General features: G+C 40.3%; 1 protein-coding gene across 1 annotated transcript in view; it reads left to right on the top strand.

Moving 5' to 3' along the window:
• The window catches only part of NUDCD1 (NudC domain containing 1), a 69,988-nt gene extending 48,710 nt beyond the window's left edge, over window positions 1-21,278 (top strand). The window contains exons 8-10 of the mRNA XM_054985770.1: window positions 3,428-3,553; window positions 19,216-19,372; window positions 20,631-21,278. Coding sequence (XP_054841745.1) covers window positions 3,428-3,553; window positions 19,216-19,372; window positions 20,631-20,923 — 576 coding nt within the window. The 3' untranslated portion in view covers window positions 20,924-21,278. The remainder of the gene's footprint in view (window positions 1-3,427; window positions 3,554-19,215; window positions 19,373-20,630) is intronic.
• Window positions 21,279-26,658: the final 5,380 nt, after the last annotated feature.

Genomic DNA, 26,658 nt, shown 5'->3' with positions numbered 1-26,658 from the left:
CTGGCTTACTCAGACTTGTATCATTTTTAAAACTAACGTCGGCTTCTCAGCATCTTTGACCCAAATCTTCCTTGGGTAAACCATAGAAAATTAAATATGGGAAATGTTTGCTGTTGTAGGTTAAAAGCAATAAATTTAGGGCAAGATTGTTTCTTGCATTCCTGGTCAGCCTGCTTGTATAAATATCTTGACAGACGCGTTCCAGTGCCTTGTCTGGTTTATTAAAGCAATAAGAAAAAGTAGTATATTGCTCCCTTTTTCCTGAGTGCTTTTCCTTTAGAGGTCGGTCCAAATTCTACTGTTAACTTTGCTTTGCCTCCTTATCGAGGATAATCGTCTAAGGCCAAGTGTCTGTCGAAGAACTGGGTTTTTATTTGTGAGCAAGAAATAATTGCTGAGGAATCTATATAGGGGCTTAGTTAGTGTTCTCTTTTTTTCCCCAGCACTCCTGTGTTGAAAACTAAAGTAAACCCTGCCCTGTTCACGTGGCCTTTGAGGGAAGCCTGGCAACTGAAATTGTCAAGAACCCCTGAGGCAAAAATGGTTATTTAGCTGTCTGTTCATGAGCAAGAGCAAAAGCAAAACGTGCCTTTCTCTCATGCTCCTAGTGAAAATGTCTTGCTGGTGCATAAAAATGTCATTCCCACTCCGTACTAAACAAATTTATGTAAGCATTCTACATGTATAATAGTGTTAAGAAGCATAACCATTCTTTTAACGGTTGACTGACCTATTTTCCTACAGGTGTTGTAAATACATTATTTGTTTATGTAGCCCAATAATTGAATTTCATACACATCACTGAATCCTCTCTTCCTCCACCTCCTCCTCATTATTATTACGCCTTTCTCACTGAGACTCAAGGCAGACTACACAGTGTAAATTAAGATAATCAGTGACTGGGACATTCAAATAAACAATTCAGTAGAGTATAGACTGCAGAAATTTGAAAATCTAGAAATCTAATGCCGAGCTGAAACAAAACATAAGCAGTTTAACGTGACTTACTAAACAATGTGGAAACTACTCAGTAAGAACAGACAGTACGCAGTAGTATAGTCTACAGTCCCTAGCCCTTTTATCAAAATATCTCTCTGAACCATTGTCTTACAGCACAGCCCTATCACCTGTGTAAAAAAGCTCTCCTGAATAGTTCAGTTTCGCACAGTTTGCAGAAAGCCAGGAGAGTGGGAGCTTTCTTGACTTCTTCAGGCAGGCTGTTCCACAAGGTGGGGGCCACCATATACAACGCATGTGTACCGGCAGCTGTTGATTTTGCCTGCTTGTAGGGTGGGACCTGCAAAAAGTCCTGTTCAGATAAGTGAAGCTGCCGTAGTAGAGTACAGAGAAAGAGGCAGTTATGTAGATATGAGGGACCAAGGCCATGCACGGCTTTGTATGTGATGGCCACAACCTTGAATTAAGCCCAGTAACTGATGGGTAGCCAATTGAGAGACTGCAGAATGGGAGTGATATGCATGCTCCAACTCCTGATAATAATGGAGTTGTGGTGTTCTGCATCATCTGAAGTCTCAGAGTTGATATTGAAGGGGAGATCTCTGTAGAGTGCTTTAGGTAGTCGAGTCTTGATGTTCCCATACCATGGATCCATGTGGCCAGGTTGGTGGTATCGGGCCATTATGAATCTTGGCATCAAGCCTATGAGCAGGCTACTCTTCTTCCTACATTCAGATTGGCAGCCAAAGACCCTGAAAAGGATTTCATGGCTGGTCAAGGTTTGGAATTCAGCTAAAATTAAAACTAGTTGGTGCTCACAAACTTACCAACCTGTGATTAACAGGCTATACAATTAATGTTATATTGCATGGAGATATTTTAGGAGGGATTCGGACAACTGCTAAAATATCTTTTAGATTGCTGTAGTGGTGTTTTACTTTGCACTGCGTTTTTTTTCCTGCTTTTTCCGCTTTCATTGCATATCTGCTTCTATTCTTTTTGTTTGTTATATTCCGTTACCAATTTTTATTGCAAGATGCCTTGGGTGCTGTTTGAATAGAAAGATGGGATAAAATTATCTAAATTAAAATCGTAAGGTGGGAGGCCAAGTCACATGCTTATGTTCATTATCAAGTAAGCTTTTATATGAAACAGTTGTCACACTTCCTTGCTCTTTCATGCTTTATCTATGCTGCAGTCATATATTGGTTTTATACCCTTCCATTGCTGTCCCGGTCCCCAAACAATCCTGGGAATTATAATTTGGTGAGATGCTGAGAATTTATCACTAGAGACCCATAGCTGCTGTTTTTCTGAGTTGCAGTTTCCTGAGGATACAGAATAACTGCTTGAACAGGTTTAAATATATAATGTGGAGATCCTCTCAACTTTAGAACATATATGAACATATAAAGGTGACTTATACACAGGTGCTCTGATGGTATAAGCTCAGTACTGTCTTCTCTGACTGGCAAGTGGCTCTCCAGTGTCTCAGGCAGAGAAAAGTCTTCCCAGTATCTGCTGCCTCGGATCCTTTATCTGGACATGGTAGGGACATAACCAGGGCTTTTTTTCAACTGGAACGCGGTGGAACGGAGTTCCAGAACCGCTTGAAAATGGTCACATGGCTGGTGGCCCCACCCCCTGATCTCCAGACAGAGGGGAGGTTTAGATTGCCCTCCGCGCCGCTTGCAATCTCAACTCCCCTCTGTCAGGAAATCAGGGGGCGGGGCCACCAGCCATGTGACCATTTTCTCTGAGGGCAACCCACTGAGTTCCACCACCTCTTTTCCCAGGAAAAAAGCCCTGGATATAATTTAAGACCTTCTGCGTGCTGAACAGGCACTAGAGCCATGGCCCTCTCTCCAGTGTTAATATACTACCATCAGTAGAAACAACTTTGTCAGTCTATCTGGACCAACTAGTATTAGTATAATGTGTGCTCCGTAATTTAACTAAGTATTACCCTAATCCTCTTTCTGCTTTAATTCCCACCCACCCCCCATAACTATGGTTTCTTAGTAGTCAAATAGCTTTTGATCGATATTCCAACAATAGCAGCTGAACAGCTCTGTAGCTCCATGCTTAGACTGAGTTCATTGGCCATTGGAAGGTACTTCATGGAGTATATGGCCACGCTGATTAAGTGGAACATCCATGTTCAGAGGCAATAATCTTCTGCCTGCCAATGTTTGAGGAAAACAATGGGGGGGGGGCTTTGACCTCCATTCCCTGCTTCCAGGCCTTTCAGAGGCATCTGGTTAGCAATGGTGTAAAACAGAATGCTGGACTAGATGGATCATTGATCTGCCCAAGCATAGCTACTCTTCTGTTTAAGTAGTCAAATTGGATTGGTATTGTATTGGTTTACTGCTTACATTTGAATTTTCGCTCATCACTCTTCAATAACATTTTCACTAGTGTTCCTACTTGTGCTGTTGTAATCAAAATTTTCTTCTTATGATTTCAGAATCCAGACCCCACCAAAGAAAACCCTCCATGCAATGCTCAGGAGCTGGAAGAATGTGATATTTTCCTTGAAGACAGCACCAGTTTGTGCAGATTTGATGGCAACACCATGAAAATCACCCATGTGGTAAGTTTGAAGTAATACTTAAATGTTTTAGATGATAACCTTTAACATTTTTCTCCTGTGCTATTTTCTTTACCTTTGGCCTCCACCCTGAACAAATCAGCATCTGGAATTGCAGTTTGCAGTTTTAATTTGTAAATTGCACAGTCACAGAGGCTGACTGTGATCAGGGGGATGAGCAACTCCGCCTGTACTGTAGCCCCAGTTCACACCTCTGCAGCTATTTGCCTCCCTCTACCACCCCTGCAAATGCAAGAGAGCCTTTTGTGGGACTTCATAACATAATGTCTGTTCTGATTCTTTAAGTTTTCCCCTTTCAACCAATAATTGATAAAACCCGAGCAAATCGTTTAGTGACTGAATGAATGTCTGCTTAGAGAGGTAGAATATGAGAGAACAGTAAAGAGAAAAATAGGAGATAATGGACAGAATCCATACAGTCTGTTCCAGCAATACACCAGTGAGCAATGTCATAGCAGAGTTGCAAACTCATGCAAGATAAAGTGGAAGAGTTGATAAGGCCATTAGCACCAGCAACCTCAGATGGACAGCTGTGCAGTAACAGTTACGAGCTGAGTTTAGTATTTTTAAAGGAAATTTGTAAGTGTTGGGAAATTGTTTTCAAGAATACTATGAGGCACTTGCTTCTGCTTGGGCTAGAAAAAAGAAAGCTATTTTCCTGTTCAATTTTTTTTTGAAGCGAGAGTGTGCTGGGAGCAGAGGGAATTCAAGCAGCAAGCAGAGAAACAGATGAGTTGCTCTGAGTAGGTAGCTGAGACATCTCTGCTTTTACGCCCAACAGCGGCCTTCGCTTTTGGCCGGGGCTGAGCATATAGAAAAAAGAATAGCGGAAAATGACAAAAACGAATTCTGTAATAAGTGAGCTAGATTATAAAACTACTTAGTCATCAGCAAGTTCAGAAGTCTCCTGCAGCAGTACCGTCTGTTCTGCCTCTGCTTATATTCTTCTGTCTACTCTTAAGGTAAAATAAATAGCTGTGCTTTGAAAATGGCTATAAGACATTAGTCTCCTCCCTCCCCCCCCCCAAAAAAAAACCCTTATAGTGAGAAACAGGTTTAAAATAGAAACAGGTAATCCAGGAATTGGTTTTCTGTGGTTTTTACAGCCATCTGGACCAAGTTTGGCAGTGATGCTTTTACAAGCTCTTGAGAGTACTTTTGCTTGCAAAATGTTTGAGATGTCCAAGTCATCATAAGGAAAATACTCTCCCTCAAAGAGATCCAACAGCTTTGCTTGCTCTAGCCCTGAGAGCGTTCAGAGTCTGGAAGGAGCAGGGTTGACAGTATGACCAAACTACACCAGCATCTTCCTTGAGCTTGATAAATGGAGAATGTGGAGAATTTGTTTTCTGACTTTACAAAGGACATAATTTTCTAACTGCTGCTTCATTTATTTTGTTAATATGTATTAGTCCTTACCAAATATAGTAGTCAGAAAATAAATCGTTGCAACTCTGTTATTTAATATCATTATAACTAATCCAAAATGAAAAATCAGTGACAGCTGGTAATATTCAGAAGCATTTTACATCAGACCATTATTCCGGCTACTTGCTGTCTGGTTTAGAGTAAGAGTCAGTAACTCAGCAGTTATGTAATTGCTGGGATGTTTGGCAGCAGAGTATACTGATAGATCTTGCCCCCAGAGAAGGTAGTGCTGATCTGCCTTTGCAGAGTGGCATTTACACCAATTGCACGTTTGTCTGATTCATTTGCAGGGAGATTTGAGTTGGATCTCAACAAGCAGCAGTGGATCCAGCTTTCTTGCAGTTTCATTCTCTCCAGGGCTGCACCCACAAGCACAGGAGCAAAAGTTACAAACATCCATACATTGGCATATAGGCAGGCAGCCCTATTGCCCCTTCCCCCGTGATTGGGAGAACTGCCTCTAGCCAAATGAAATCAGGCATTTTACTTGCATAAGGTGGCATACAGCTGTGCTGCAGCCTAAGGGTATAGAAGAAAATGCTACTCACCCTTCCGTTATGCCCAGAGATACCATGCTCGCCTTTAATTCACCTACTGACTCAAGTCCTGAGAAAACGGATCTCTTCCGAGGAAGAAGGGGGCAATAAAAGAGGGCTGTGCATCAACATCTAACTGTCATCCTGTCATGGGGGGGATTTTTTTTTTTTTTAGCCTTTTGATGGCATCATAAAAGTCTGGGCTCCATGGGTGACATGACAAAGGTTTGGGGATGCTGGGGAGCCTGACAGGAGGCTGGTCCTAACCCAGGAGAAGCAGGGGAAATCCATTCCTCTCCCATGAAGGGTTTAAAGAATCTGCAGTCGTTTGTGTAGAGTGGATGTGCTGTACATCTGGGAACTGGAGAAGGGGGACAGGAGAGTGTCTTGTGGTACTTCCTAGCTTCCAAAAGATGCACACTCATCCGAAGGAGTGATCCAGGATGCAGAGGTAACCTTATGACTCAAATAACATAGTTAGACCTTAGGGTGTAGTCTTTTCCTTTTCATACCTAGCTGTGTAACCTTCTTGGTCATTATATAATCTCCCTTGCATTCTTTGTGATCTGCAAATATATATCCTGGTTTTGGTAGAGTAAAGATCTTTCTTCCATTAAGAGCCACTTGTGTCAATCTGTTCCTCACCCACACACCTATCCACTCATCCATTGCTAGAACCGTGATCAGGGTTTCGTCAGTTTCCAAACTCCTGATGAAAGGAAACCTTTTTTCAGTTTGGTGGCAGACCAAAGTAAAGATACAGGCAAGGGGGAGAAAGAATTGCAGGTGTTTGTGCAGATGCTGCAAAAGCCCCACATTCTCCCCCTGCCACAAAACATACCACACTCTCACGTGTCAGCCATGCTTAACAAGCTTGGAATGGCTAATTGCCAATTGTTGGCAAGAACCGGCATTTTAAGTTACAAAGTGATGCCATTTCCAGTTAATGAAAATACCAAACAATCGAATTTATTTGTAAATAATAGGACATCTGCGTTCCTCAGACCTCCCACATACCTTTGCATCTGGAAGAGAACACAGTCCGACCTCAGTCAAAAGTACAGTAAAAAACATTTTTGAGCTCATTGGTAAACATTCAGTTCTGTCTTCTGTATCTTGCAATCATTGCTGTCACCACCATGTATTGCCTGACTGGTCTTGGAGCCAGTGAGGGAAATCTTTATTTTATTGACTGTGGGTTTTTTGACATTGGTTCTGCATGCAACATAGCCTTACACTTCCTATTAAAGTTTAATCTGCCTGCTGCCAGACTCAAGACATGGTCACAGTCATCCAAGCATCATGCCATTGATTTGCTTAAGATGCACTTGGGTCAGGCTTTCTTGTCTTCATAGATGCTCATCTTTGCCTGGGCAAGCACCGCACCTTTATACTTTTGAGACATGATGCTTTTTAGCAATGTATTGAAATCTCTTTATGTCATATAAGATTGACAGCTTTCTGAATAAAAGTAGCACTGTTGTCCGGATAATCCCCAGTTCTATGAAGACTGTATGGCAAATACACACTCTTCTTTTTTTATAAAAATCACCTCCTTTTTTATTAAGTAGTTGTGAGAATAACAACTCATCTTGTTTGCATCTAAATCAAAAGGTTCCTGCCATTCATCATCCAGAAACATTATTTGGAAAGATAATTACCAGTGACAGGAACAGAAAGGCACTGGATACATAACAGGCAGTTCATGAGAGGTGCAGGCTCCTTTTTATACACTGGGATCAGATAATTGCCAGTTAGATGAGCTCAATGCCAGTGGCTTTTGTTCTTTAATACCTGTTTGTCACATTTTTAGAAGAGCATAAATAGGACTCTTCTAAGTAGGATTCTAAAATGACTTACGATTTCTGTTACCTTTGGCTTCTCGAAAACACGATGGGCAAGACGCTGGTACAATAATTAGGATACTTCTCTTGTTTACTTTGAAACATCCCTGGGAATCAAAAGACCATATTTCTCTGTTAGCCCTAAGAACTGATTTTGGTTTTTTTGGATTCTTCAAGGTGATCCATGAAAAATGTTCTTTCAAATAACGTGACAAAAATTAGAAATCACCATTATGAGAGTTTTCCCTGCATGATAGACAGTTTAGAGTGTTGGCCTAGGAGCTGAGAGATCCAGGTTTGAATCCCCACTCTGACATGGAATTTTGCTGGGTGACCTTGGGCCAGTCACACACTCTCAGACTAACCTACCTCACTGGGTGGTGGTTCTGAGGATAAAATAGAGGAGGGAAGTACACTTAGGCCTCCACTGAGAGAAGAACAGAGTATAAATAAATGAGATACATAAAATATTATCAAACATGTTCCAGTGCCCTGTAAGATTGTGGCATGGTTTGCTTCAGGCATATCCATTACTGCACTGGAGTAATAAAATACGTATTTGTGAAAAGAGAGCACATGAACTGCCTTCCTAGATCCGTCCAGAAATTCATCTCATCTCCCTCTCGATTTGGCCAGCTAGACATTTTGGCTGCAATCCTAAAACTACTTTGCTGGGAGTAAGTTCCATTGAATAAAATAGGAATTACTTCCAGGTAGACCTACTTGGGATTGCTCCTTTTATCTTTCTGCTTGCCCTACTTGTCAGGTGACTCCTATCACTTATTTTCAACATTTAGTGGCATAAGTAATCTGCCTCTAAGTATCCTTTATGAGTCATCTTGACATGTCAACCTTTTTCAAATTTGTCTGTTCTTTTTTTAAAAAACTACCTATTGCTTTCATGACATCATGGAGCTAATAAATTTCATGCTGTTTAGCAGTATGTTCTCTTGAACTTCTGACATTCACTTTCAATGGATGACCAAAGGTTCTTGGGGGTTTTCCCCTAATAACTTTTCATACACTTTGGGCTGCCTGGAATTCTACCTTCTGTATAGTTAGGAGTTGGGGTTAGGCTGTATACCTTTGTTACCCTAAAAACTCAGGAGACTCTGGTGCCTTATTTGGGGAAGAGCAATGCAAGGACACCCTCCTCTTCGACCACAGATCCTTTAGAGCCAAACCCAGGGGAGGGAGAATCCGTCTTTAATGAAACTCAAAGTATGACAAAGATCTAAAATGTCAATTAAAACCTGGTTTCCTCAAAGTAAGACAACTAGGGTCCCCTTGCTAAAAGCTTTAACTTGGGCGCAGAATTCCTCACTAATCAAGATTATTTAGAAAATCAGCTACAGAAGAACAGCCAGTACTTCTATACTGACAAAGAGTGCAAACATTAGCAAACTCTTAAGGATTTTACAACCCAGTTCCTTGGACATCTGATAGAATGGTATGATTTAATCATAAAAGCAGACACATTTTCTGCCCTAACTAGCTGAGTACCAGCACATCCCTTAGATAAGGTAAAGCTAGACTCCCAAAATCATAATGGGACCCCCCCCCCTTCCAAAAAAAAGCCCAAAAAAATGGAGTAAAATTCAGACCTCTCTTTTGCCACCAATGCATGGCTTTCAGGATCAGGCAGAATACTCACTAAACTATTTCCCTGCCTTAAACATCTTGCCTTTGCCCAACCTGGCCTCCTTGGAGGTTCTTTTCAGGTCCTCCATGTGCCCCCCACTCTGCCCTACATAAAACACTAGCCCTCTTCCCCTTGCTCTGCTCTAGCCCTGTCCAAAAAGTGCAAGCCGCTTAGACGCTCTTTCTCTCTTGCACTTGTAACCTCTCAGTGCTCTGTAGCCAGACTTCCATGTACCAACTCTGGCTCCCAGGAAGATAGGCATTCTCTCTGTCCTATATTCCTCCTGTAATCTCCGTAAGCTTAGCCTGTAGCACTAGTCCCTGGAGTTGTCATGGGCTCTTTTTTCTGTTCGCTTCCACTCTCCTCATCTCTTCTGGCCCTTGCTTTCCATTCCGTCTCCATCAGAACTTTGAACACACTCTCATCCCTTAGTTGGGCCCCCAACAGAGCTCAAAGAGGATGGCATACTATGACTAAATCAAGGGAATGCTTTCACTAGGATTGCAGTTGTCACCGACGGCATTTATTGACTGACATGTACTTACATACGCCTCTACTTTACTGCTTTGTCTCTTCACGCACTACTTTATTATTAAAAGTGCTTATTAGTGTTGTCTTTCTTTCCATCTGCACTGGGGAAAGGGGTATGTGAAAGCTAGCCAGTAAATACACAGGTTCAACGTTCCTTAAGACTTGGGGCAGGGTGTGCATGTGTGGGCATGCCAACACATATCTACCTCATTATTCCTTCCAGACAATCTCTTTGCTTCCTATCATTCACTTATGTAGGACATTAATACTCTACCTTTCTACTTAAGTACACAAGACAAGAAATCTACAATATAAATCTTAAATCTCAGTACATCAGTTAAACAGATGACCCTTCCAACTCTATAATTCTATAATTAAAAACAAGCCACTGTATATATACAACTTCCAACTAATAGCAATGCAAGATAACATAAAAGTTTGTTCCAAGTCTCAATATGCAGGGTTTGTATCCCATATAAACGTAGGGTTGCCTTCAACAACTCTCGTAGTCTTAACACAGTGGAACTTTCCACCAGCATAAGAAGCCTGTTCCAAATGGAAAGCTCCATCATCAGAGGACCAGAGTGATTGGATACACCATGGTGATTTCCTTGAAGATTTCTGTGTTTTTGTCATCTCTCATTTTGACATACTGCAATAGCTTCCGTTACAATTTATTTTTCATAGCAGGGATAACAGTATCCTCTTTATGTTCTTTCAGATTTCTGCTATATCTACCATATTTGTATTCAGAAACAGGTGCTCTAGTACATCCATCTTAGTTTATCAGTATTATAGATGATCTCATTCTAAATATCTTTTTGTCACGTAATGTTTTCCTGTTGTGTCTTAGTATTTTTATTTGCTCTAGTTAGCTGCTGTGTGCTCACTCTGAATGTCACTTCTATCTCCACTTGGAGAATGTAAGCTATTTGGTCTGTGACCCCCCCCCCCAAAGAACCAACTTTTCCCACATCAAGTACACTTCAGCATGCATGTATGACCTTCCTCCAGATGTTAGTTTAAAACTAGCCTACTTATAACCTAGCCAATCACAGCCACATCAGAGTTTTTGGTTTTGTCAGGGCCATTGAAGGCACATGTGGCAGGATTCAGCTTGGTGGATCCTAGTGTGCACTCTCAGTTTGAAGGCAACTCTGCAACCTTTTTGTTTTGTTTAAAGCATTAGCAGTGGGCTCCCAAGTAGAGATGGGCATGAACTGAAATACGAACCAAAGTTTGTCATGAACTGGGCTGGTTCGTGGTTCGCAAACCAGCAGTTCGTCAGAGCCCATTTCTGATGAACCTGTTTTTGGCTCGTCACTGCAGACAGCCTGGCACCAATAAATCGGTTTCCTAGGCAACCGGAGATGGGCTTGGATCAGCTGCTTGTCCAGGAGGTCCCCGACAAGCAGCTGATTTGGGGTTTAAATGCCCCTTTCCCTGCTGCTGCATGCCGGCTGTTCTGCTTCCCATGTTTGCAGGAATTTGCTTATTCCCGGCTGGCTTTAAAAGCCAGGAAAGGGCTAAATGGCTGTTTTTTCCCTTCCTCTTTTGGGGTATGCACACACTCCTTTTTTTTTAAGGCAAGGAAGTGTTGCAATGTTGCAACATTGTAACATTACTGCACTTTTCTCCTGGTTTTAAAAGCCAAGAAAGAATTAAATAGCTGCTTTTCCCTCCCTCCCAAGCATATTTCAGGCTTTTCCAAAGGGAATAAAGACCAAGCATTTTGTACAGCCCTTTGGAAACAAAGTGGCAGGGAAGCTAGCAGTAGTTCCCTGCCACTGTGTTTCCAAAGGGCTGTGCAAAACACTTGGTTTTTATTCCCTTTGGCAAAGCCTGAAATATGCCTGGGAGCGAGGGAAAATCAGCTATTTAATCCTTTCCTGGCTTTTAAAGCCAGGAGGAAAGTGCAGTAATGTTATAATGTTGCAATGTTGCCATGTTACAACATTGCAACATTTTCTTGCCTTTGAAAAAAGAAAAAGAGAGTTTGTGCATGCCCCAAAGGAGGAAGGGAAAGCCAGTCATTTAGCCCTTTCTTGGCTTTTAAAACCAGCAGGGAATAAGCAAACTCCTGCAAACATGGGAAACAGAACAGCCAGCACGCAGCAGCAGCAGCAGCAGCAGGGAAAGGGGCATTTAAAACCTGAATCAGCTGCTTGTCAGGGATCTCCGACAAGCAGCTCATCCATGCCTGCCGGGGTAAAATGCCCCTTTCTGTGCTGCTGTAAAGCAGCAAGGAAAGGGGCATTTCAACACTTGATCAGCTGCTTGTCGGGGATCTCCCCGATAAGCAGCTAATCCAAGCCAGAGGGGTGAAATGCCCCTTTCTGTGCCACTTTGCAACAATACGGAAAGGGGCATTTAAACCCCACGAACCACAAACCAGTTCGTGAACTGAGGCAAATTCGTGAAAGTTTGTGGTTCGTGAAACCAGACAAACCATGAATCACATGGTTCGTTTTTTTCCCAGTTCGTGCCCACCTCTACTCCCAAGTAGACTTCATCTCTTTAAAGCTTGCGCCACTTGCCTTAGTATGTCCCCCAGTGCTTAATCGCATGCCCTTTGCCAGTGAAGAATGAAGATCAGATGAAGACAAACTGATACAGCACTTCAATGGGGATGGGCTTTACGGCTGAACCGTTGCCATCTCAAGAGTTACTGAAGTTTAGATCTTTTTAGAGTTCCTCCCTTGTGCTTTGATCTCTCCTTATGTTCAAAAGCAGCCTAATGCAAGGCACTAGAGAGAGGTGTTACAAATAGGCAGCCCCTACTCAAAACAACCTGCTTTTTACTTTGAAATTAACATGTAACCCCAGCACAAGTCCTTCATGCTGGAATTCTGTATATACTGCTGTGCAGATAGCAAATTGTTACAACACATGATCTGCTCCTGTTGACACCAGGTAGAGATTAAAGATGGCCCGTGCCTGTTGATTGAGTAATGGTCCTTTACATGGAAGTGCACATTATTTTCTGTTATGGAGCCTACATGAGTGAATCTGTTCCGTTTGTGGGTTGATTCTTGTCCCAGTTTGTACTGTTGTGTCTTTCTGTATTTAACTTGTACCATATACCGATGTATCGTTTTGAAACAGCCAGCCAGTGTAAAGGGAATATTTCTTGAATAGTTCAGAAAATGTCCATGCTGTATGTCAGTTTAGTTGGTGAGTAAGGAAAATAGCTTTAATTAGTAGTCTTTTATATTTCATTCTCTGTCGTTTGAATAATAATGATAGATGCATTAGTAATCCAGCTTTCATATTCTTTTTGTTTTTCAAAGCACTCCAACCAGGGAAAAATGTAATTGTTTCGCCTTTTTTTCAGACTATAAATGCAAAGCTCATGAATTCTATCTCAAGGGACTTTTATGTGCGTTAAAATTAATTGGTTACCAGAAGTATGCAGCCAGTGTTTGGGTTGGTAAATTCTAATGCAAACATGCACAGGCCCAGTAAACTGGGGCGAAAACCCTTTCCTATTCCTACTGGCATGTATCCAACTTTAGACTTGGAGGCAGTTCTGTTAGAGGAAGAGCCACTGAAGTTGTAGGAAGGATAGACGTCTCCCTCCCATTTTCCGCCTTCCTTGCCAGTCTATAGCTTCTTGTCTGCTGAGTGCTCCGTGACAGTGTCTCATTATGCAGTGGCCTTTCCTGAGCCATTTCTCCTCTTTTCCTCTGTTTCTTGGGAAAGAAACTACCTGTGCAGTCTTGGAAGGGCCTGGTTTGCGTGTTCTGGGTAGGGAACATTGAAAATCACCATGAGAAGCAAGACTACTGCTTCTGTTTTTTATGGCAGAAGCAAAATGTATTTATTTATTAGACAACTAGCAAACTGCCACCAAGTGTCAAAAAACAAATCTGAAGTTAATAATTTCCAACGTTTCGATGTTTGGGCTATTTTTTTTATAACCCATGGTAAAACTTCCATGTGGTTCTCCAGGTTGTCAGCAGGGGGTCTTCATGCATCTCTCCAGACTGGTCCCCTGCATCAGAGTTCTCTCACTGAACTCCTGAGGGTATTCTTTGATCCCAATATGTTAAATGGGTTTGGTCAAATGTAAAGATGTCTGAGCTTTGGGTTTTTTTATCCTGGGTGCTTCTTTTTGATTACAGAAAGCAAACTCTATTGGTAACTGGCTGTACTTTGGCAATATTGTTGACTACTGTACTGGTGACAGCGCCGTAAGAGGAACCCTTCGAGAGCCACTTCCCCCTGCATTCTATCCCCCCCCCCAAAAAAAGAAAGTGCAAGTGAAGTAAGAAATACAACCCTCATGTATTTTCAGGAGACACTAGACAGGTACAGCGTTGCATTGGCTGTGGTGTTCTTGCTTACCTGTATTGTATTGTTGAATCAGGCCGTAGAAAACTATCATCAGCATGTACCATTACCTAATTCCTAGTCCAGGTTCTGCTGTTTAGCAATGGCTAGCCAGCATCTGGTCGGAAAGTGCTGTTTGTCTACTGTAGCTTCCTGTCTTGTTTCTAATTTACAATTAAAAACAGGTCCTATTCCCCCAATAGGGGCGGGGGATTCCCTGCTCTTACCTGCTGCCACTCAGAGAGGAGGCGGGAGATTTTGTTTTTGTTTTTTTTTTAAAAAAAACAGTGTTGCATGCAGCATTACTTCCGGTAAAAGACTGGACGTGACATGTGGATCTCTAGCAATTTCTGGAAAGTATTTATTTATAACATTTATTAGCTGTCTTTCTACCTTGCACGAACTCAAGGTGGCTTATAATATAAATCAGATAACAATAATAAAATGAGTAAAAACAAAGTTTAGAAAGACAGCATAGGACTGTCAGTGTTAAACTATGTTGAAACTATAGAGTGTCCAATGATTATTTTTTTTAACCAGAAGTGACATGATGCTGCAGGTGGTGGCATTGCAGCCCCCCTGTATCCCCTCCCTCAGCCCTCCCACCAGTTGCCAGGCACTGCCTGGCAATCCTACATAAATATATACTTCGTGGAGTTTACAGCATTTGATTAAAACTAGTCAAAAGAATTCTAATGCTGGGATCTGGGAGACGCAGGTCTGAATCCTCACTCTGCCATGGAGGCTTGCTGGCCAGTCGTGCCCTCTCAGTCTAACCTGCATCAGCAGGGTTGTTGTGAAGATAAAATGGAGAAGGGGGATTGGTGGAAGCCACTTCGAATCTACATTGGGGATATAAGTATGGTATAAATAATCCTTATGATGAACATCATGGTGGTGCCCATGGTTAATGGTGATCCTGTAGTAGCCTGATTTGTCTGGTGGCACCTGAATTTTACGCTAGCTGGATTCATGTGTTAATAATGTTTTTATTGTATTTTAGTAGTATATTTTGTTGGAAGCCGCCCTGAGCCTGCTTGCAGGAAGGACGGGGTATACGTTGAATAAAATAAGTAAAATAAATAAGCTACTACTGGCATGACAAAAAAAAAAATTAGCTAGTCGTTTAAGATGCTTGGAAACAACAGCGACTGGGTGTTGGGGTTTGCCCCTGCCGCATTTCCTTGGCAGAGCAGTCTCCCCCCCACTCCCCTCACCCCAACAAAAGAATTTTCCTATTCAAATATTATTTGGGAAGAATGCACAGTTTTATTTTGCAGTGTCTACTGCTGGTTATTTGTGGTGTTCTATTCTGATTAAGGTTTCAGATTTTAATGTCTTTAATGTATCGGTTTTTCACACACAGTTTTGAGCTGCCTGGAGGGTTCAGTGAAGCCATGTGGAGACTGAGAAATGAATCTTAAGTCAAATAAATACTTAGAAGAACACAGTGTTTAAAGGCTTTCTCACAGAGGGGGAGCTTGATGTCTTGCCTCCGCCCAAAGAATAGTGGGGAATTCTAAAAATGATCAGCAGCAAGTGACCCCTCCACTCAGTCGGCATTCTGGAATGATAGCTGTTGTCCTGATACACTCGTCATTTGATGGAAGATTCAAGCGCCTTGTGCACCAGACTAGCTCTTGTTTTTGTTTTATATCTGACTTCAGACATTTTCATTTTTAAAATAAAAAAATCATAGTTGCAGGGCATTTGTGTTTCCAAAGTGCAAGTTTGAATGAAAGTTCTAATAATCTCTTAAAGTCGTATACATGCTCATTGCCAGATTTTCCACAAGATAAATTGTAGCGACATCCCTGATAATCACATTAAGAGGCACTTTCTTCCAGTTGGAAAGAACAAAGGTAAAAAAATGCACCAGAGGGAATAAGAAACCAGAACACAGTGCAAGTTTCTAATGTTTATAACGAGGCAAATACAAATATTATAATTACAAGTAGTGGCCCCACAAAGACTTGGGGGTATCTCATTTTCCCCTCTCCCACTATTTCCTCTTTCTCTTCTGAAAGTCCTCATAACCTCTTTTCTTTTCCTGCTTCCTTATCTCCTTCCCACCCAGCAGCCAATCTATGTTTATCTAGCCCCTACCTTCAACTTCCCCTCCTTCCCTTTTCCTGGGAAAACTCTGTGTGGTGCTGGCTTCCAGGCCAAGTTGCTTGGTGGAGAACCTTCGAGAACTGGGGAGACTTCACTTGGTCCTGTAACCCACTCCCACACTATTTCCTTTTTTCTTTCTCCTGGCAACCCCCATATCCTCATCTTTCCCTGCTTCATTTTCTCCTTCCTGCCCACCAACTAACCAACCCTGTACCTGTCCTGTCATCTACAGCTATAGTTATTATTCACTTAATTCATTGATACCCCACCTTTCTCCACAAGCAGCTTACATCATTCTCCACTTTGTCCTCACAACAACCCTATGAGGTAGGTTAGGCTGCAAATGTGTAACTGGCCCAAAGTTACCCAGTGAGCTTCCATGGCAGCACAGGGATTCAAACTTGGGTCTCCTAGATCCTGGTCTGAAACTGTAACCACTATACCACAGTAGCTTTTGTCAGGTGGCTGCTGTTGAACAATAGCCAGCAGCTGGGTTAGTCATGCAGATTGATGGTTTCAAGTTGCCTAGTGGATGCTGCTGGGCCTGGCCCGATGAATCCTCCTTCAAAGGCCGAAACAGCCCTGCAAAGTGGCCTGTCCCCTCCCCTACTCCTGCCTTTTCTTGGCAAAAAGTAAGGCTTGAAGTTTGGTGATACTGTTGTAGTTGTCTAGCATTCACTACTGAATGCTAGACAACTACAAAACCTCCTTTTTAGACACTGGGCAGGAATTATTCTTCTGAGAGGGGAGCAGCCTGTCAATCATTCTCCCTTCAGGCAGTGATTTAACCCTTTCCCTTCCACTCTCTGGGTGCTGCACGTAGTAAACCTTTCATTTAAAAGCCCGTTCTGTCACAGGAACACCACTAATAAATACCCTTCCTTGGTTTTTAACTCTTCTGTAGGAAGTGTATAGTTTCCATGTGTCTGGGCTTCGGTGATAGATGGAAGAGAACATAGAATCTGCATCAAATGGTTTTGGTGATCACAGAAACTTTACTTTCGCCTACAATCCTGGGATTCCTGTAACACTGTTAGATTATAAATTAAGGGGGGCGTATTGATTCAGGCATTATTGATTTAAAAGTCAGAATATGATTTAATAAGCTGGCAGCAACATAATTATTGCAGATAGTGCATGAAATATAGTCAGTAAATCCAGTGTGCTGTTCAGTGATATGATAGAAACTGAAGTTTCCCTAATGAATCATTTCTTTGGAAAAGACAGCCTTTAGTTTTATTGGCTGTTCCACTGAAACTTTTATAATCTCACACTGACTGCTTTCATGCCAAAAACAGTAAGCTAAAGCTAAGTAATAGGAGTATACTAAGAACGGGACGCATAAATCTAAAATATAAAACCAGAAAGTGTTCTAAAGCAGTTAATCTTTTTAAACGATACTAGTATTCTTGAAATCTCTTGAAAGGCCAGGATCAAGAAACTGAGATTGCCTTGCATAATTTTTTGACTTTTATTGCCCGCTGTAACATTGGTCCCCAACAGCAATGCACAGATACCTGCTGGTTTGGCTCATGTCCTCTATGTGACTGGTGAACAGGAAGCTGCCTGTTGCTGAACTTGTTGTCTGTTTGGTCAATGTATTCACTGCTGTTGGCAGGTTGTTTCGGTGTATTCCTTCCGAACAGTGCAGTACAGTGCAATCAGCTTTCCATGTAGCTGTGGCTGTCATTTCCCTCATGCACTACTGGAGAGCCATCCTCAGAAAAATTGGTAATTCCTATTGCACCTGTTCTAGTAATCTAGTGCTGCAATCTCTGAATTCCCCCAACCTCCATTTTTAAAAACAGCAAGACTCTAGCCCTTTGTATTGCTAATAGAAGAGCAGGGGACATTTTTTAAAAAAAGAAATTGTGGCAATAGGTCATTAGAATGTTACGTGAATGATCACAATACTGTGCTGAATGATCACAATATGCGACTTCCATGATGAAGTAGATTGATGAAACAGGAGTCAAGCTAGCAACCTGTCGGGGGGACGGTACTCCGATTTCATTCCACCTGTGGAGGGGGGGTGTAGATGGTGGAGTGCTGCCCAGAGGATGGTGATTCTTCCAGCGCTTTAACGTATCCCTGTGAAAGGAGAATACATTGGCAAAGGCATTACAAGCATTTATTCACACTTGAATAACCAGCCAGGACTGAAGTACTTTTACTTACGAGTAGATGCATGGGAGTCACCTATACGACCGATCCAGAGCATTTGGAGTCTACGTGAGGAACAACATTTATTTGACATAGGAATTCCATCATTGGACTCCCCCATAGATTGGCTATTGGATATACTTGCATATTTATTCTAGCATAATCATTTCATGAATGATGAACATGTATTGATTACTGTGATATTTATTAATTGTCTATATATAGTTAACCATGTACTGGAGGTATTTATATAGATTTTAGGATTTGGATGTGGTGTGGTGTGTGATGCTTACAAGAGAGGTTTGGATATTACATTGAAATGGTATTACTGAATATAGTGTTTACTGTTGGAGCACATGGCACTTTAAGGTTTATAAAACGTGGATCATTTGAATACTAAGTGACTTATTGTAGCACACAGGAGACTATCAGTCTTTTGTTTTGTGACTATTTTCCTATGTGCTTCTGTTGGGTCCCAGTCTGCTTTGATAGGCAATTGGGTCATTTGGTGTGAACCAAGCAGATATTAGGCTGGAGGAAACGTTCAGACTTTGCTGTATTGAGCAGATCAGTAGGATGCAAGCCAGTAATACTAATATTTTGGTACATTTACTTTCTGTTATTATTGCACATATTAGCATTATGCAGTAGGCCTTTGTAAGGTGCTAACGGCATTTATATGTATGAGGAAAATAGAGAAAACCCACCAATCATTTAATATATGGAGTTCTAGTCTTGGGAAGGCATATCAGGAAGGTGCATTGATCTTAAATTCATACATAGAGCATTTGAATATCATCATACCTATGAAGATACAGTCTTGAATGTACCATTGCAAAAAATCAAATTACTGATAGGTTCTCTAACGCTCATGGATATTTAGACCTGAAATTTGGTCACTTCAGCATAGAATGAGGCATTATCCTTAAGAGATTAGATATTTGTATTTGCATTATCTCTCGGTTGCCACTTGTACGTTTAAATCTGTAGCAGCAATCAGAATTGATAGTAAAACATTTTAAATGTTCTTTTTTAATGATGTTTGTTGTATAGGTAAATCTTGGGAGCAACCAGTATCTCTTCTCAGCAGTGGTAGATCCTAAGGAAATGCCTTGTTTCTGCTTGCGCCATGATGTTGACGCTCTTCTCTGGCAGCCATACCCAGATCGGCAGGACATGTGGGAGCACATTTCTACGTTCCATGCCATAGGTACGGGAGCAGGGCTTTGCAACATTTCTCTTTAAATCTTTCTCATTTCAGATCGTTCATTCATATCAGTATATCCTGATTGAAACTTGATTGACTATTACAGCAGTTCTGAATGAAAATGAATTTAATTTGGGGGAATAATAAATAACTTTATGTGACAATAGAGAAGATCAGTATATTAGCTATTTCATTCTTTCATCAAGCCCAGTTTTCTTCCAGATCAACCAGAGATTAGTTTTATGCAGGAATGCTTTAGGAGAACACTGAATAAATTATTCTACTCAGTTATACCCTCAGTGCAAAGTATTTTAGACCACTGTTGAGCATGAGCTCCAAATTAAATCAGAAGTAATTCATAAACTCTTCCAGCACATTATATACTGTGCAAGTTTCATTGTTGTCAAAATATTAGGCAGGTCAAACTACCATGCATCATCTAATTGAAAAGTTGCTGGCAGTTAGTTGGCTGATCCTTCTTGATTTTTAAGTGACAGATAAAATAGCTTTGTTTTTAATAATTTCATGGACTATTTTGAAGTGTGCCATAATTAGCAATCAATAATGTAGAGTGATGTGTTGATTTGATCTCTGAACAGCTCAAATGAAGAGATCACAAAAATGTGTTCTTGATTGATCTCAAAGCTCATGTAGGAACTTGAAGAACAAGGCAGTCCCCAAAGTACCACTTACAGAGAGAGTTGGGAAGATAGAACTCAGCATTTGAGTGTGCTCAGATAATTACAGAAAGTTTGGTCTATTCTTTAGCTATAATTCAACAGCTTGTATTTTCTAGATACGTTTAGTCAATAGTGTTATGTTTGTGTATCACTTTACTGTATATTTCTTTGACTTAGCTGCTTGGTCTCTCTTTTTTTTTTACTGTAGTTGTAAGCATGTTGTTCCTCTCTTGCCTTTGATTACAGCCATGGTAAATAAGAAAGCACTACAGAGAGCCAATGGATACCTTGGAGCACTGGTGTAATATTCTCCCAATTATCTCCCTAGTCAGAAATGTGGCTATCACATACTGTTATCTCCCTGCAGTTTATGAACAGTCTCAAAGAGCGATCCCAAGTGGATTGCATTACCATAGTTTAGTCCTGAGGATGCAAAGGCATGGAAGAGGCATGCAAAACCTGAACTGAAAAGATAGACTTCTGCAGCCACTCGTTATAGCAGTCGTTTTATTTCCCAATTTCAAGCTTACAGCATGTTTAAGATAACTATACCTATTATTATTGCCTCCGTGCTTTTGTAGGTTATGTGCAAGCATCCAAGCAAGACAAGAAATTCATGGCCTGTGCCCCAAACCATTCCTATTCTGCCCTCTGTGAGTGCCTGAGGCGAGTGTTTATCTATCGGCAACCGACTCCTCTTTCCACTGTCCTCTACAACAGAAAGGAAGGAAGACAAGTAGGGCAGGTTGCTAAGCAGTTGGTAGCAACTCTGGAAGCCCATGATCCAGTTTTGGGGTTTCAAGCAACAAATGAGAGATTGTTTGTTCTCACAACAAAAATCCTGTTTATAATAAAAGTAAACACTGAGACTTAAATGCCAAATCTATCCTGTTGATCTCTCTGCAATCAACATCAGCTCAAAATAATGACTGTATAAAGGAGTAAGAAAGTACAATGACATATTGGTGCAAAAGCAACATACTGCATGTTCCTTTTTTAAAAGCATGACCAATTGTATGTTTGAATTTGCCTGTACTTAAGAAGGATAAAAGTTTTCTGCTTTAATTTTCGATATGTGCTATATTTGTGGGAAGCCTTCTAATGGTGTTGCGAGAAATGTTTCTTCTTCTTTTATATCTCAACCTTTTCCAACAGGCAGAATCTTCATGTACAGAATGGTTCATTTGCTATTTTTTCCGATATATACACACTAAAACTCTTTAATAATAGCAGGCTAGAAGTAGTCAGTCTTTCCGCTCCAAACTCTATCCTACTAAGTAAAATCAATCCCAGTTTTTTAAAAAAAACCTAGAAAATGACCCAACTGATTAAATTATAACTTGCAGCTTGCAGAACTACTTTTTTATTTTATGTTCCATTTCTTCTTAAATGGTTCATTGGACAAATGATGGGGAGTATGAACATCAGCTTTTCTCAGACATCTTTTTAATTGAAGCTAAGCCAATCTAATTATGTATAAATGTGGCGATCAGATTGGATTGTATACAAGTTTCAGATGAAGATCTACAGGCATTTTAGAAATAAAATAAGGTTTTTTTTAAAGTCTTTGTTTTTTCCACTGACCAGGGGGTGGGCAGGGGGTGGTTGTGGCTCAGTAGTGAGCATCTGCTTTGCATGCAGATTATCCCCGGTTCACTTCCAGGCATCTCTGGTTAAATGGCTCCTGTAGCCAGTTGCAACCTGAGACTTCAGCGCTGGAAAGCTGCTGCCAATCAGCGTAGATGACACTGACCTCAGTAGACAAATGGTCTGGCTCATTAAAAGGCAGGTTCGTGAGTTTTGTTTGTTTACAAGATTTCCATGCTGCCTTTCTTTCTAGTCAATGCCACCAAGATGGCTAGCTGTTTTATATATATATATAAAAGAACACAGAAAGCAATTGTTAAACCACAGGGCAGGAGGAAGGAGAGGATGGATGAATCTTCCTGGGGGAGAGGCTGTAGCTCAAGTGTGAATATGTCTGGATTTGAACTTGCAAGTTGTACATCAGCTAAAGGAATAAGAGAATGGAGTAGTATGTGCTTTTACTAATAGTATGGGAGGTGGATATTCAGCAGGATTGCAGAGGCCAAAGGATGTCTGCTCTTCAGCAGTGGAAGGTGCAATACATGATCCAAGCTGATACAGAAACTTTATTCCATTTTTTCATGCCCCAATTAGGGATGTGAATTTTATTTAATAAAATACTTAGTTTCAAAAATTGCTATTATATCAGTCCTGTAACCTGTGGCACTAGAGCCAAATGTGGACTCTTAAAGAACTTACAGCAACCAATGTTTGGGCTACAGAAAAATATGGATTATCAATATTGTCAAGTTATCAGTAATATTAAATTGTCTATTTTCAATCAGGCACATGGACTTCTCTGTACTGGCTCTTTGTTGATCTCTTGCCCAGCTTTTTTGCCGCTGAAAAAAAGTGAGGGGTCCCCTTTGACCACCCAATTCTATGACCTGGACAAAAGTCAGGTGGGATGGCAACTGTGGTAAGGAAGAAAATTGGGAAGGATTGGGTTTAACAGCTGGATTTGACCCATTGCTTGTCTCTTTAATTGTAAAAGGTTGCTTACTCTTGTTTAAACAATGAACTCACAATCTATGTAGTCCATATAGCGTATTCTTTTCAGCATATTCTTACACATTATCACTTCTGCTACAAATTTCTGTTAACAAAAGATCAGAAACAATTCAGGTCTTTAGCACCCGGGACACCAAACACCCAAGAGAGTATCTTTTGGCATGCATAAAACTAAGCACAACTATGTGGGTAATTATATCTGAGTTCAGGTCTACTAAAAGCTTAACGAGTTTGCAGACATAACAAATAAGCGATCAACTCCTACAGGAAAAACCTAACACCTACCTGTGTCAGTAAGCCCAGCTGTGAAACAAAATTTTACCATCTGATAAAAAGCCCCAAGATAAAAGAGCAATTCATCTATTATGCAATGGTTCATCTATTCCGCACAGAACCATACTTATGAAGCCCAGAACTACTGAAAACTAATTTTCATTCTGTTGACAGATTAAGCAATTGAAATAGCACCCTTGTCATTTTTTCCCGAGTTCTTATTATAATAGACAATAAAGGGAATAGATGAGCAGCAAACGTACCTTGACTTGAAAAAGAGGTTATGGACGCAGCAAATCTAACCAGAAAAAGGCTTTGCTCTTCTTGAGACTTCTGCACACTATTGAGAACAGAATGGTGTTTTCAGTTAATCACAAGTCTGCAAATATCTCTAGATTTACCATCATGCCCACACTGTGATAATGTGTCACTAGCAGAGAATAAAAGTCATCACATTGTCTCTTGGAAGAACTGTTTGAGGAATACTTCACTAAAAACAGTCCAAGTGTGTCAAACCATCTAGTTCAACCTTTTGTTTCCTGCAGTGGCCAGCTATGTGTATCTAAGAAACATACAAGAAGAAGCATGAAGGCACTCGCTCTCCCTTGCCATCACTTCCCTGCCAGCTGGCATACTGCCTCTGAATGGAAGCTCTCTTCAGCTGTCACGGCTAATGGGTTTTGATAGGCCTCTCATCCATCAATTTGCCTAATATGACTTGAAATTGATCTAACACAGTGTTTATTGCCTGTGGCAACTAATTCCAGAAGTTAATTATACACATTGTATGAAGAAATACTTTCTTTTGTCTGTTCTAATTTAGTTGATCCTGACTGAGTTTATGAAAAAGAAAAAAAAAAGAAAACATTCTCATCCCACGCATAATTTCATAAACCTCCTTTTCCTTCTATCCCACTAGGCCATAGCTTTTCATTTAATTATAATTGTTAAAATCATTGGCTTTGACAAGTTGTATTTTATAATTAAAGATGTAGCCAATAATCTGCCTCAGAAGACTCTTTTATCCATAACTATGGGGGATTATTTAACAAAATAGCTCTGTACAGACCATGCAAACCGTTGTTTAATTTAGCTATCGATAGAATGCTTGTCTGAACTCAAGCCAAGCCCCTTCACTATGATTGGTTAGGGTTTATCAAACCAAGTTCTGATTTATTAACCATAGCTAGTTTTAACTGTGGTGTCAGGTGATGTCAGAATGCAGACTATGCCCTCCAAGGCTACAGAGAGAAGGAAATGAAACCAGGACTTGAGCTATAGTGAGATGAATCCTTTTTTCACAAAATAACAATAGTTAAAATAAACTCTGGTTCCACAATATGTCTGAACCAAGCCTTTCAGACCTCGATGGTCACTTTGGAACATTGCGCAGGGAACGATGAGGCAAACATCTGGGGTAAAAATGCCTCCTCTTGGGTATATAACCACTCAGAAAAATTCTCAATGATTCTCAACAGAAGAACAGCAGGATTTGAGTCCAGCAGCACCTTAGAGACCAAAAAGATTTTCAGGGTATAAGCTTTTAAGAGTCAAAGCTCCCTTCTTCATATACCCAACTGAAGATATTATAGGTATAATGGTAACGCTGTAGAGCAGCAACTCTGAGCAAAAACCTGAGGTGAAAATCCCTCCATTCAAACGTTACAATTCTTTTTTTTTTTTTATAAAAAATTTTATTGGATTAGATGTCATTAAATTGTACATTACAATCAGTTTCCTTTAATTTTTCCAATTCTAACCCCCTCCCTTTCCCCCCCTTTTGTTGACTTCCAACAGTTTTCCAACCCCTTGTCCCTTTTCCCTTACTCATTTCAGATTTATTCTATCTATCAAACGTAAACTTTCACTTTCTTCTAAGCTTATCTATATAACACAGTGCTCCTTCTGTCTTCCAACTTACTTTAACAACTAAATAATGCATAACTAAATAATACATTCTTGGCATATTTTCTTTAATAATAATCATTTAGCTAATTTTGGTACCCTATACTCTATTTTATAATCTCATCTTCAATATGGGACAAACAATTTATCCCTCATTTAGCATAATTTTAGATACTTCTATAAACAGTACATTCAATATGAGTCAACCAATTTAACTTATACTCTATATATTACTTTTTCTACATATCTTATCTTCGTACTGTTTTAATTATATAATTATATAATTCTTCCATTATGCAACTATCCACCAAAAATAGTCAACCAATTTGACCCATATATACCTCCAAACTAAGTCAATCAATTTAATACATGATCTATACATTAATATATATTTTCCCACCTTGCTTAAATTTCTTCATTGCAATTATAAAATTATCTCCATTATACGATTATTGCCAGAAATGAAATTAATTAGTTTCTATCCTTATAGTTAGTTAATTTCTATCATTATAATTCTTGTAATAACACCTATAATACTTAATGCTATATATAATAGTCTAATAAAATAGTTGCTTAGAAATTCTCATTTAACTCTCCGCCCCCCGGTAAAGTCACCTCCCTCTACTTTTATTGTATTTCAGTAATTTTCAAACTGCCACAGTTCTCCTCCCACCTCCCATTTCTTCACTAGATATTGTTTCAGCTTCTCCCAATCCGTGTTAAACTGTCCTGGATCAAGGTCTCTCAGTTTCCTTGTCATTTTGTCCATTTCCGCCATGTACAGCAATTTATAAATCCAGTCCTCAATAGTTGGCACTTCTTGCACTTTCCACTTTTGCGCGTACAAAAGTCTAGCCGCTGCTGTCATGTAAAATAGCAATGTCCTATATTGTGCTGGAATATCCTCCATTCCCAAGTTCAGTAGCAGGAGTTCTGGGTTCTTATTGATTTGAAATTGTAAAATCTCGCTTATTACTCTTATTATTTCCCCCCAGTACTGCCTAGCTACCTCACAAGTCCACCGCATATGGTACAAAGATCCTTCATGCTTTTTACATTTCCAGCATTTATTAGACGTGTTCACATTCCCTAGCGCAATTTTCTTTGGTGTCAGGTACCAACGATAGATCATTTTATAGACATTCTCTTTAATGTTAGTGCATGTCGTAATCTTCAAAGTATTTTTCCACAAGTATTCCCACGCCTCCATTGTTATTTCCTTATTAAAGTTTATAGCCCACTTCACCATTTGCACTTTAACTGTTTCATCTTCAGTATACCATTTCAGCAGCACTTTGTATACCTTAGAGATTTCCTTTTTATCCTCTTGTAAAAGTGCCTGTTCTAATTCCGAATTCTCCATTCTTATCCCTCCCTTCACACAGTCCGAATTATAAAGATCTCTGATCTGTCTGTACTGAAACCAATCGTAACTTGGAGACAACTCGTCCTGCGTCTTTATTTTGGGTTTAGAAAATTCCATTCGGGTTATCTCCTTGTATGTTAAACACTGTTGTTCATTATCGACAGTTCTCGGATCTATTACTTCATATGGAACCACCCATGAGGGGATTCCATCTTGTAGGTAATTTCTGTACTTCTTCCAAGTTGTGAATAGGCTTCTCCGAATATAATGATGTAAGAACATAGAGTCCGCTTTTACTTTATCATACCATAAGTATGCATGCCATCCGAATATTTTTTTATATCCTTCTAAGGCCAGTAATTTCCGGTTTTTCAGCATCATCCAATCTTTCAACCACACTAAACAAATTGCGTCATAATAAAGTCTTAGGTTGGGCAGTTGCATTCCGCCTCTTTCTTTTGCATCTT

This window comes from Eublepharis macularius, chromosome 7 (genome assembly GCF_028583425.1).
Source record: "Eublepharis macularius isolate TG4126 chromosome 7, MPM_Emac_v1.0, whole genome shotgun sequence".
Taxonomy (NCBI): Eukaryota; Metazoa; Chordata; class Lepidosauria; order Squamata; family Eublepharidae; genus Eublepharis; species Eublepharis macularius.
The sequence above is the reverse complement of the archived record's forward strand: the minus strand, read 5'-3'. Positions and strand labels throughout refer to the sequence as shown.